This window comes from Nothobranchius furzeri, chromosome 1 (assembly GCF_043380555.1).
Source record: "Nothobranchius furzeri strain GRZ-AD chromosome 1, NfurGRZ-RIMD1, whole genome shotgun sequence".
Taxonomy (NCBI): Eukaryota; Metazoa; Chordata; class Actinopteri; order Cyprinodontiformes; family Nothobranchiidae; genus Nothobranchius; species Nothobranchius furzeri.
The window spans coordinates 42,989,011-43,002,080 of NC_091741.1; the positions used below are offsets into that span (position 1 = coordinate 42,989,011).

Here is a 13,070-nt window from a genome sequence, read left to right on the forward strand (position 1 = left end):
GGAAGCCGGCGAGTCTTTATGCAGAAATATTTCACGTGTGTCTCCAGCGGTCGTACGGCGACGGTTCAGTCTTCTAATCTGCTTTTAGGCACAAAAATGGAGCACAGATCAGCTTTATGTACTTAAACATTCCTCATATCATCGGGTTGCTTTTACTTTCCTCTTACTCAAACTTGCTTTTTCTTTTTAAAGGAGGACAATATTTTCACATTTGCGCTCATACTGAGTATGTCAGCTGGATGTGGTAGAGTCTGTCCACATCTAAATGTGTTTTTGATTTAAAGCCACATTTATTTTCATGTGCAACGTTACTAAATCCCAGGTGACTCGGTTTTCTGTCCACCTCCATCCCATTAAAGCGGATGTAGCATAATTTATTCTCCAGGGGAACCTGTTAAACTATCCACCACCTCTATATGCGCCAATGTCATTCTCTTATTATCAACACTGGGTTTTGCACATCCACTAATGTTTTCACTTCCTCGTTCAAAATGATTCACTCTTTGTAAATAACTGATAAAAGGGCTGTACATAAGAACACACTGTAATTAGAAGTGTTGTTGGTTTGGACCAGGGATCTTACACCTTCTGTCTATTGTTTACATCTTAATTAGTGTCAGGATCTTTGATTCAGACAAAAACACTATTTATGTGTTTGTGTGATTAAGACACATGGGGGAGTCGGCCTGTTATATTCATCACACCTTTAGTTGGTTGAAAAGCATCTGCGATGATTTCCATTTTCATGTGCATTTATTCAGTTACTGGTTCATGTAAAACCAGCTGTTACTGCAGACACACTTGTGTTCATGTCCTTTAATAAAGGGATTTTTAACCGGGATTGGATTTGTGTTTGAAATCTGTAAAGCTGCTGGATTTTAGCACAGAATCACACCTTTATGTGTTGTTACCCTGCACATGTTTGTAAAAATAAACATTAACACGTTTAATGAACAAATGTTTTGCGTGCTTTTACGATAAGCCCTGACCTTTTATCAAGAACGTGGAGATAACATTTTTGTAGCAAAAGTGTTTTTAAGGGCTCTTAGAGTTTAACACTGCCCTCCAGTGTTAAAAGTTCATTACATATTTTAAATCGCATTTTTTCAATCTGATCCCACAGATGTATTAAATAATAGGCTATAGCGATTTTCAAGGCACCCAAAGGTGCTTTCTACCATTCAGCTGTATTATTCACGCACGCACACGCATTTAAAACGACTGTCTCTAGGGGGAATGGGGAAACTCAAAAGCGTTTTGCATCTTTTCCTTATTTCTATTTTTTCCGAGGGTACTTGAATGCACCATCTCTGCGTTTTCTAGAAGTTAGAATTTTTTAAAAACTAAAATAGACCCAAATATCTGCATACACGTGTAACTATTTGTTATATGTGATTAATTACAACATAAATGTAAAAATGTAACTTAAAAACGGTATTTATTTATAAACGCGCGCTCCCGTTCGTTCAGTCCGCGTTCACGCGTCACTCACTAGACAGTCACACTTATTTGAGGATTTTTTTTCTAGATTTGATCGTTGTTGATCGGATTTTCTGCACCACATAAAGAGGTAATGCTATTTCCTTTCCATTTTTAATTAAATAACTCAAAGTGCTGCTTTTTGTTTCTATTGTATTGGACTTTTCGTTTATTAAGGAAGTAGATCTAGTCCCGTTACATTGAGACAACTTCATAAATTGTTATTTAAGGCACAATTTAAATCCAAGTTGCTTTAAATTGAGTGAAATATTTCTAGAAGGTCATTATAGTAACATTTTGTCCTAACAACTTTGTGTCTGATGTTTGCAATGCTTAACCCATCATCTTTAGTGTAATAATTAAAACTAACAACTTTGTTTGAATAAAACACACATCTTTGGCATGGATTATGAAAACTTGATAATCTAGGTTTTATTTGCAAACAATTAATCGTTCTTGATTTAGTTCATTTAAACAGGTGCAAAGTGCACATTTTTCTTTAATTGTTCTAAATCAGAGTCTGTTTTAATATTAAAACTTTATTCCAGACACAAGTCCTTATAGCAATCACTTGAACTTTGACTTGAGGCTCTTAAATGTGCTTAGTCCAGCCCAAATCAAGTTTCATGCTGACATAAACTTCCCCTTTAGCACTTCAGTAAAAATTGTTTGTGGTTATTTTCGCTTTGTCCTCAGATAAAAACAAAAGACACATCTTCACAGACACAGCAACATTTAATTGTTCTTCTATTATTAATCTGATCTAAAGAGTTGTCTTGTTTTCCAGATGTGGAAGTCAGTCGTGGGCCACAATGTGAGCGTGAAGGTGGCTGCTGCAGAAGGGGATGACTGGGAGACAGACCCTGACTTTGTGGTGCTGGATACTTCCTGGAGCACATCTCACTGTGCACGTTTGTGGTGGGGTGCTCTTTGGTTAAACCCGTCTGATCTGTTTGTTTCAGAATGATGTGTCGGAACAGGAGCAGCGATGGGGAGCAAAAACCATCGAGGGCTCTGGACGCAAAGAACACATCAGGTGAGAAGATGAGGAACAAGTTTTTTCATGAAAACAGGAATGAATTCAGATTTGAGTAGGTGATGTGTGGCAACAGGAAGAGGAAGTCAGAGCAGAATGCATGCTTTCAGACAGCAAGTCGCTCCTTATATGGGTAACAGTGATGGTGACTCTTAATGGGGGGTAGGTTAAAATACCACTAAAGTCCAGTCCAACAAGGGGTTTAGTAGAGTTCTACCATCAGGCTTAAGTATCTCAGATTAGCAAATAATTTCAGTTTGAGATGAAGATAAGCTGAGTAAATGCAAAAATTTTAAATTATGATTTTCATTTATTAAGGACATAAAGGGTATCCAAACCAACCTGGTCCTTGTTGAATCATGAATAACTTTTATTATTTACATAGAAAGCTGAGTTCAGCTCCACCCACACCTGAGTACTGCAGAAACCTCATCAACAATTGCTGTCTGACAAAAACAGGCCAAAAGATCTCAAAAAGCAACAGTTCATGCCCCAGTCTGAGGAAAAAAAAACATCTTAAGCTCTGTAGGCGTCATGTGGTTAAGGTCAGAGGTCAATATTAACTAGAGGGACAAACTGATGTCATGGGAGAGTTCCATGCATGAATACGTAAACGCGCCATTGGGCGCTGGAGAGCATTACAGCGTTTTTTATGCAGCCTACAGCTGCAACAGCCGGGGTACTATTGAAAACAGACCACAGGGATTACTATTGACTATTCTAGCCTACATGTTGGGATTTTATATTTAAATTTATTTGATTTTATCATATTTTTAACGATCATGCCATACCATATGTCTGATGTTGTGAAAAAGCATAACAAAATGTGTTTTTAGTTGGGTAAACACCTTCCTCAGTGCAAATATAGTCACTTGGGGCAAATGGGAACCCATCCAAGATGGTGGCCCACTGCCATGCCAGCACCAAAAGGCAACGCCAGTCCACAGGGTGTCTACATATAAGATGTCAGTTATCCCCAAGATTTTTGGAAAATATTCTTTAGACTAACGAGAAAATTAAGGAACTTTTTGTGTGTGTCCTGTTCCATCTGCAGTAAAATAACACAAAGCATCATGCTAACAGTCAAGCACGGTGGTAGTAGTGTAATAGTCTGGACCATTTAATGTAGGTGATAGAACCATGAAGGAGAATGTCTGACCTTTGACCTTACACAGGCTGTTTATGCTGGAAAATCCTCAGATGTGGCTGAATTTAATCTATTATATAAAAATGAGCAAGATGGCCTGTATTTGAATGGTAAATGGCCTGTATTTGATATAGCACCTTCTAGAGTCATGGAACCCCTCAAGGCGCTGTACAACATAATCAGTCATTCACTCATTCACACACACATTCACTCACTGGTGGTGATGAGCTACGATGTAGCCACAGCTGCTCTGGGGCGCACTGACAGAGGCGAGGCTGCTGAGCACTGGCGCCACCGGTCCCTCCAACCACCACCAGCAGGCAATGTGGGTTAAGTGTCTTGCCCAAGGACACAACGACAGCGACAGACTGAGCGAGGCTCGAACCTGCAACCTTCCGATTACGGGGCGAACACTTAACTCCTGTGCCACCGTCACCCCTAAAGATGAATTTCTGCTACAGTGTGGGACTCATTAGCAGTTATCATGATGTCACAACCAGGTATAGGAGTTGATTACATTGTTTGCAGAAGGCCGTGTTGCTTGCTTTTGATAGCTTTTCCCCCCAAAGTGAAATAAATAAAATCACAAATTTAAAAACTGTATTTTGTTTATAATAATTTTGTCTGATTTTGAAACTTGTTTTTTTTTTAATCAAACCACATTTTTATACAATATTTTTGCCTTTTAGGAATTGTACAAACTTATTTGCGTCAAAATCTGTCAATATAATTAAAAAAATATATAAATCCCAACATGGCATGCTTGTCACTCAGGACAAATGAGAAAACAACGGACAAAAAACTATCATGTTTATCTTCTAAATACATTTTTTTATGTTCTGTGTGTACAATTATGTTACTCTGAATGTTTTATTGTTGCAGTGTTGCTGAGCTCAGAAATAAAGTCGCCGAGGAACACGAGCAGGTGAAGCAGAAGGATGAAACCCCTAAAGCTTCGTACGGGTATGGAGGGAAGTTTGGAGTGGAGAAAGACAGAATGGACAAGGTCGGTAGGTCGTTCTCCTTTTGTAGCTGAAACATGACTAAAAGCTGAAATGTGACACCAGTTTTTCATGTTTCACTGAAAACCTTTCCAGGAGGCCGTGGGTCATGAATATGTGGCTCAAGTTGAGCAGCACTCCTCTCAGAAAGACATGGCAAAGGGATTTGGGGGGAAGTTTGGTGTTCAAAAAGACCGCGTTGATAAGGTAAGTACGCACAAGCTGTTTATTAAATCTTAGGATGTTTCTCAATGTCAAGGCGCCTGGCCTCGCAAGGAGATGTCCTGCGAGGCCAGGCGCCTTGCTTACGAGGACATTGTCCTTCCTTGGTCAAAGAAAATGGTTAAATGGCCCAGACTTGCACCAGGCGACCACGGCTTCCGCGGAGGTCACTGTAACGCCACGTGACACAGGAGATAAGGTTATATTTTATACCTATGAGTTTCAATATAAATATATTTACTTTTCAAATTGTGTATTCAAATTGTGGTTCCCTAACTTATTTAGCCGCGCACCCCCTTCTATGTCCCGACTATGTCGACGCACCCCCCAGCCCCACATCAGGGCATGGCTATATATATATATATATATATATATATATATATATATATATATATAGCATAGCATAGCATGCCAGAGATGGAGCCTGCCGAACTCCAGTGGGCAATGAGTTCCATAGCTTTGGGGCAGCATGGACAAATGCTCGTTCACCCCGCGATTTGAATCGCATCTGCGGTGTGCACAGCAGCAAAAGGTCAGCCGACCTCAACGTGCGTGTGGGCACATATGGAGTGAGCAGGTCAGAGAGATAGGGAGGTGCCAGGTCATTGAGAGCTTTAAATGCAAAGGTCAGTAACTTAAACTGCACTCTGAAAATGACAGGAAGCCAGTGAAGATGTACCAGTACAGGGGTAATATGGTCCCCGATTCTTTTGGCTCAGCTCACCAAAAAGAGCCGGCTCTTTCAGCTCCCAAGTGGCTCCTCAGATTTTCTGTTGCATTAAGTATATTTAATACCAAAAATAATGCATAACTATATGTAAAATTATATACTAATGTGAAAAAATGCTACATATCAAATACTTATCATTTATATGGATTTATTTACTGAACACTTTAAGAAATCTCAACTTTCCAACTGCTGTCGCTCATTTTCTCACCGTCTTCGACGCACTTTCCCTCGCTCGCCCTTTTCCTCCTCCTCATTCCCTCTCATTTCCCTCCACCTGCATGTGCTCTGCTGTGTGTCTGAGTCTGATCCTCCCTCTTCCCCGCCCCTACTGCTCTGTGTGTGGACAGTCTGGACACGCAGTTACACTTGTTGACCTTGCTTTGGTGAAAGCAAGAGGGGGAGGGGAGGAAGGGTGACGGCTCCCATCATTCACTTCATAGAGCCGGCTCTTAGAGCCGGTTCGTTCGCGACCGACAGACACATCACTACTCCGCAGCCGTTATTAGACTTTTCACCTCGCACACCCCCTAGCGGCAGCTCACTTAGGGAATCCCTGGTGTATATGTTTGTTAAATTAAATATGTTAGTGAGTTACCTGCTGACCACTGAAGCTGCAACTACTAAGCAACTAACCAACCACAGATAACTGTTTTGGATCTAAGAAAAACATTTCAGATTTCAGCCCGATAATTAGTTGACTTACATTTTAACTTGAAATTTGCCCCCGAAGTAGCTGCTGGCTCCTGATCTGCCATCCATTTGAAAATATTGCGCTGTATTCTGGGAAAATTTTGACCAAGGCCGGGCTACAAGATACCTCCCGTGTATCCTTGCTCAGCTAGCTAAACGGCTAACAAACGGAGAACAGTCTGTTGTGTCCCTTCTTGTAAACAGCTTCGCTGTTCTTTCTCCAGTCCAGTCTGTTGTCCAGGTGAACTCCAAGGTATTTGTATTCCTCAACCACCTCCACTTCTTCTCCCATGATGGAAACAGTGTTTGACTTCACCCTGTTTCTTCTGAAGTCTAAAATCATCTCCTTTGTTTTGTTCACATTCAAGGTCAGATGATTGTTTCCACACCATGCCACAAAGCTCTCCACCAGCTCTCTGTACTCAGCTTCCTGTCCATCTCTGATACACCCGACAACTGCAGAGTCATCTGAGTATTTCTGTAGATGACAGGTCTCTGATTTGTACTGGAAGTCTGAGGTGTACAGGGTGAAAAGGAATGGTGAGAGTACAGTCCCCTGTGGTGCTCCAATGTTACTGATCGCCTGGTTTGATGTGCAGTTCTTCAGCCTCACAAACTGTGGTCTGTTTGTCAGGTAGTCTTTAATCCAGGCGATAGTTGAGGCCCCCACCTGTGTCTTCTGGAGTTTCTGGCAAAGTACACCAGGCTGGATTGTGTTAAATGCACTGGAGAAATCAAAGAACATGACCCTCACAGTGCTGCCTGCTTTGTCCAGATGACATTGGGTTGGTTGAAGCAGCTGGATGATGGCATCTTCAACTCCAACTCCATGGCAATAAGCAAACTGCAGCGGGTCCTGACATGTCCTAGTTTGCTTATTCAGGCGGATAAACAGGAGTCTCTCCAGGACCTTCATGATGTGGAATGTCAGGGCAACCGGTCTGTAGTCGTCACTGACTGATGGGCGAGTTTTCTTTGGAACTGGAACAAGGTAGGATGTCTTCCACAGGACTGGAACCTTCTCCTGGGCCAGGCTGAGGTTGAAGAGGTGCTGCAGAATCCCACAGAGCTGCTCCGCACAAGCCTTCAGTACTCTGGGGCTGACACCATCTGGACCTGCAGCCTTGTTCCTGTTCAGTCTCTCCAGCTGCCTCTTCACCTGACTTCTAGAGACAGATAGGTGGGAGGGGGAGGTAAATGGGGCAGCAGTATCTCCTGACTTGGTTGAAGAGAAATTTATAGAACCAGAAGAGTCCATGACTGCGTTAGAGGATTAAAGAGCTGGGGTGTGACAGGAAAATGTTGGATCAGAGGAGGATGGGATGTCTGATTGGCTGGGGACAGGCGAGGAGGATGCTGGGTTTGTTCCTGAACTGAACCTATTGAAGAACTTGTTCAGTTCACTGGCTGTGTCCAGGGTGCCATCTGTGCAATCCTTCTTCTTCAATGATCTTCTTCATCCCTGACCAGACATCTCTGATATTGTTCCTCTGTAGTTTGTTCTCCAGCTTCTTCCTGTATGCCTCCTTGCTGTCTCTGATCTTGATCTTCAGTTGCTTCTATATACTCCTCAATAATTCCCTGTCGCCGTCCTTGAAGGCTCTTTTTTCTCCGTCCTCCGATTTTCCCCGTCTGTTTTCTGCGGGAGATGGTACGTTTACAAAAATGTCCCTGTCCAAGAAAAAAGAGGACTTAAAATCTTCTTTACACTCACATTTGTTGTATCAAGTGTCCTTACTGATAAACAAAACTTTATTCCTGCAGTCAGCCATGGGCTTCGAGTACAAGGGAGAAGTGCAGCAGCACGCCTCTCAGAAAGGTTGGTTTACTGTTCTGTCCAGCTGCTCATGCACAATCGTCAAGGTGACAACATTTTTAAAACTTTCTTCAATTGTTTTAGATTACGCGAAGGGATTTGGGGGAAAGTATGGTGTTGAGAAGGAAAGGGTGGACAAGGCAGCGTTGGGTTATGAATATAAAGGCGAGACAGAGAAGCATCAGTCCCAAAAAGGTGAGTTTAACAGTAGCACTCAAAGTTTTTATGCTAACGCATATGTATATATGTATATATATATATATACATACATACACACACTTCCCTATAGGATTATTGGTAACACCTGTTCAACTTCTCCTTAATGCAATTAAATTATCAACCAATCACATGGCAGTAGCTTCGGTGCATTTAGGGGTGTGGTCCTGGTCAAGACAATCTCCTGAACTCCAAACTGAATGTCAGAATGGGGAAAAAAAGGTGATTTCAGCAATTTAGAGCGTGGCATGGCTGTTGGTGCCTGACTGAGTATTTCACAATCTGCACAGTTACTGGGATTTTCACATACAACCACTTCTAGGGGTTACAAAGAATGGTGTGCAAATGGAAAACATCCTGTATGCAGCAGTCATGTGGGCGAAAATGCCTTGTTGATGCTAGAGGTCAGAGGAGAAAGGGCTGACTGATTCAAGCTGATAGAAGAGCAACTTTGACTGGAATAACCACTCGTTACAACCGAGGAACGCAGGAAAGCATTTGTGAAGCCACAAGATGCACAACCTTGAGGCGGATGTATGACAACAGCAGAAGACCCCACCGGGTACCACTCATCTCCACTACAAATAGGAAAAAGAGGCTACAATTTGCACCAGCTCACCAACAATGGACAGTTTAAGACTGGAAAAATGTTGCCTGGTCTGATGAGTCTCCATTTCTGTTGAGACATTCAAATGGTAGAGCCAGAATGAGAACATGGATCCATCATGCCTTGTGTGAAGGCTGCTGGTGGTGGTGTAACGGTGTGGGGGATGTTTTCTTGGCACACTTTAGGCCCCTTAGTGCCAACTGGGCACCATTTAAATGCCACAGGCTACCTGAGCATGGTTTCTGACCATGTCCATCCCTTCATGACCACCATGTGCCCATCCACTTGTGGCTACTTCCAGCAGGATAATGCACCATGTCATAAAGCTCCAATCATTTCAAATTGGTTTCTTGAACATGACGATGAGTTCACTGTTCTGCAACGGCCCCACAGTCACCAGATCTCAACCCGATAGAGCGTCTTTGGGATGTGGTGGAACGGGAGCTTCGTGCCCTGGATGTGCATCCCACAGATCTCCATCAACTGCAAGATGCTATCCTGTCCATATGGGCCAACATTTCTAAAGAATGCTTTCAGCACCTTGTTGAATCAACGCCACGTAGAATTAAGGCAGTTCTGAAGACGAAAGGGGGTCAAACACCGTATTAGTGTGGGGTTCCCAATAATCCTTTAGGTGAGTGTGTATATATATACATTTCGTTTACCAGATTATGCCAAGGGATTTGGAGGAAAGTATGGTGTGGAGAAGGAGAAGGTGGACAAAGCTGCTGTGGGCTACGACTACAGAGGAGAAACAGAGAAGCATCAATCGCAGAAAGGTGCTTTTCATTAACTCGCATTTGCTTTCTTTACTGGATGATTTTTTTTCACGCACTTTTCCATGTTCAGATTACTCAAAGGGATTTGGCGGGAAGTATGGCGTTGAGAAGGAGAAAGTGGATAAATCGGCCCTGGGATACGATTATAAAGGCGATACAGAGAAACATCAGTCTCAAAAAGGTGAGTTAATCCTCATAAGGTGTTTAATCTGAAACATTAGAGGACTCATGTTCATCAGACAGATTAAACCGCCTTGTGTTTAGATTACTCAACAGGCTTTGGAGGTCGTTATGGAGTACAGACAGACCGCATGGATAAGGTCAGTATCGATAGTTCAATTCTTTCCTCTTGTCTTTTCATTATTTGTGAAATTTGGACTAAATTTTTCTATTTATTCTGAAGAATAATAAAAGTTAGATAGTTTTTAAAGGAGACACTTTATTTTTGATGTAAAATTACTTTTTTCTGTGTTCTTCAGTAATAAAATTTAATAAAACTGGTATGTGAAATTACTTTCTTTGCAGTTATGAGATCATCTGTTCCACTTTACAATAGGGGGTAATTATTTTAGAGAAATTATTTTAAATTCATCCAGAAACCTGGCATCCTCCAGGAATGCAAGCTGAAACTTTAATTTATCTTATCTAACTATAATAACATTTTGGTATCACTTTACAATGAGGCATCCCATATAAATGGCTAATACATCATTTATATATATGTTGTGAACACTTAAAAAATTATTTATGGGTGTTTATTCTGTATTAAGGGCAAGAAAGACGTTAAAGTGGCTAAGCTCTTGGTAAATCGTGAGCCAAACCTGTTCTTTATAGCATAAAACTGCCACGCAACTGCAATCTATTAATAGTTCTTAATAAATTGTGATGTAATAATAAATATATAATGATGTAATAGTAAATCTTTTACAGTTTACGTTAAGGCTCCCTTTGGTATTTGTGGATATTTATAATGCAGTAATAAAATAGTTTATGCAAAACATTCAGTTTAAATACTCGTTGTGTTTACAAGGTAACTTGGTATGAAATGTTTCTCAAGTCTGGTCAGTTTGTCTCTTCATTACCTTTAGTTAATGTATAATCACCACTAATTTATTATTTATAATGTTACAGATTAAATGTTTACTCGTCTATAAACTATTAAAGTCACTTATAAAGGGGAGCTTTATGGTAAAATGGTACCCAAATTAAATTTGTCGCCTTAAAAAAATAAAAGTTGGAGCTTGCATCCATTGAGGATGTCTGGTTTTAGATTGTGTTTTAATTCTAATAAGAATACCTCCTGATTGAACACAATTATCCATCCAATTATTTTCCTTCACTTGTCCGGAGTCGGGTCGATGGGCAACAGCCTAAGCAGAGAGGCCCAGACTTCCCCCTCTCCAGGAACTTACGCCAGCTCCTCCGGTCCAATCCCAGGGTGTTCCCTGGCCAGCCGAGAGACATAATCCCTCCCGCGTGTCCTGGGTCTACTTTCAAACGGACGTGTCCGGAAAACCTCACCATCGTCCAGCGGGCATCCTAACCAGATGCCCGAGCCACCTCAACTTGCCCCTTTCGATGCGGAGGAGCAGCGGGTCTACTCCGAGCCCCTCCCAGATGACCGAGCTTCTCACCCTATCTCTAAGGGAGAGCTCAGCCACCCTGCAGAGAAAACTCATTTTAGCTGCTTGTATCTGCGATCTCGTTCTTTCGGTCACTACCCAAAGCTCGTGGCCACAGGTGAACACAATTAACATGTAAAATATTTTAAATAAACAAACTTTTCAATGTGGTCCTCCAGAGTGCAGCAGGCTTCTCAGAAGTGGACGCCCCCACATCTGCTTATGAAAAGACTAAACCGGTGGAAGCCTGTAAGCTCAATGAACACACTTAAGAAATGTTCAAATTGTTAATAATGTGCTGTGTAAATATATATATATATATATATATATATATATATATATATATATATATATATATATATATATATTTACACAGCACATATTATGTATATAATATGTATTATATATAAATAATATGTCTGTGTTTTCTGCAGCAAGTGCAGGCACTGGGAAACTGAAGGCAAGATTTGAGAACATGGCCAAGACTTCAGATGAAGAGAACTGGAAGAAAGCAGAGGAAGAAAAAGCGAGAAGACAAGCCAGAGAGAGACGAGAGCAGGAAGAGGCCGAGCGCAGACAGCAGGTACCACCGTGAAAATAAAAACATGAACACAAGAGTCGTACACATGTCTGATGTGTTGCTGCTGCTTTTTAAAGGAACAGGACAGCAGAAAAGAGGATTTTCAGCCTCCACCTGTTGTAGAGGAACCAGAGTATGACATCCCAGCACCTGAGATTCTCTACCACATGCCAGAGATACAGGAAATACCTGAGCCAGAGCCAGAGGTGAGACACGAACATCAAAAAACAACAATTTGTTCAAAAGATGTTGGATATGTCTCCCATTTAAAGCTAAAATTAGGAATGCTCAGTACTATTTTTTTTTAAGTGATATAATCTGCCTCTTAATATTTAATTCCGATATAAACCACACAGGAGGAACAGTTGTATGACAACGAATCAGATTTGCCTCCATGCTCAGATGATCTTAATGCTCCATCTCCACCGGCTGAAGAGGTGTACAACGCTGATGGAATCTATGAGGATCTGGGTGGACCACTTCAGCCAGAATCAGCAGGTCCGCTTCTGAGTCATTAGATTTTCATATTTAAGTAAAAAAAAAAATCTTACAAGCTTTTCGGTTTTAGTTGTGGACGACGATTACGAGAATTTGTCACTAAGACAGGAGGCAGTTGCAATTTACGACTATGAAGGAGGTAAGACCAGTTCTGTGTTCATCCTGGATAGTTAGCTTACTGCACCTTTTAGCTAAATCTGGTTTAATTATCCGTACAGAGGCGGATGATGAGATCTCCTTTAATCCGGATGACATCATCACCGACATCGAGATGATTGACGAAGGCTGGTGGAAGGGGATGTGTCATGGCCGTGTTGGTCTGTTCCCAGCCGCGTACGTCCAGCTGAAGTAGAAAGCTACTAGTGGTTTTGCACACGCTTCCCTTAAACTTTGGTTTGTTTATATAATAAGGAAATGATTCAACTCTGTATTTGTACAACAAATTATCTGATGATTACATCTTTTTACACATTTCCTGCCTAGAATATTAAGTGCAATCATCTAATTACAAAGCATTTCAACAAAGATTATAACATTATTAATGGACTGAACTGCATTAATATGTCAACTTCAAACTTTTGCAGGTGTTAAATTGTTATCAGACATAACAAATGTGAAAATAAAACACTTCCACAAACAGAACAAGC

General features: G+C 41.2%; 1 protein-coding gene across 1 annotated transcript; it reads left to right on the plus strand.

Annotated features, from left to right (window-relative positions):
• Positions 1–1,464: 1,464 nt before the first annotated feature.
• Positions 1,465–13,065, plus strand: hcls1 (hematopoietic cell-specific Lyn substrate 1). The gene is made up of 16 exons (XM_015960628.3): positions 1,465–1,570; positions 2,267–2,353; positions 2,442–2,515; positions 4,545–4,668; positions 4,760–4,870; positions 8,070–8,124; positions 8,206–8,316; positions 9,613–9,723; positions 9,794–9,904; positions 9,988–10,043; positions 11,525–11,594; positions 11,780–11,928; positions 12,003–12,131; positions 12,282–12,423; positions 12,494–12,562; positions 12,642–13,065. Exons 2-16 carry the CDS (start codon positions 2,267–2,269, stop codon positions 12,773–12,775), a joined length of 1,533 nt encoding a protein of 510 aa, XP_015816114.3. The 5' UTR covers positions 1,465–1,570; the 3' UTR covers positions 12,776–13,065.
• Positions 13,066–13,070: the final 5 nt, after the last annotated feature.

Bases quoted from the DNA above. Each gene is read 5' to 3' on its own strand.
- hcls1 (XM_015960628.3), top strand. From the start codon at position 2,267: ATGTGGAAGTCAGTCGTGGGCCACAATGTGAGCGTGAAGGTGGCTGCT. The intron at 8,125-8,205 runs GTTGGTTTACTG...CAATTGTTTTAG, and splicing joins GCAGCACGCCTCTCAGAAAG to ATTACGCGAAGGGATTTGGG. The intron at 12,563-12,641 runs GTAAGACCAGTT...TTATCCGTACAG, and splicing joins AATTTACGACTATGAAGGAG to AGGCGGATGATGAGATCTCC.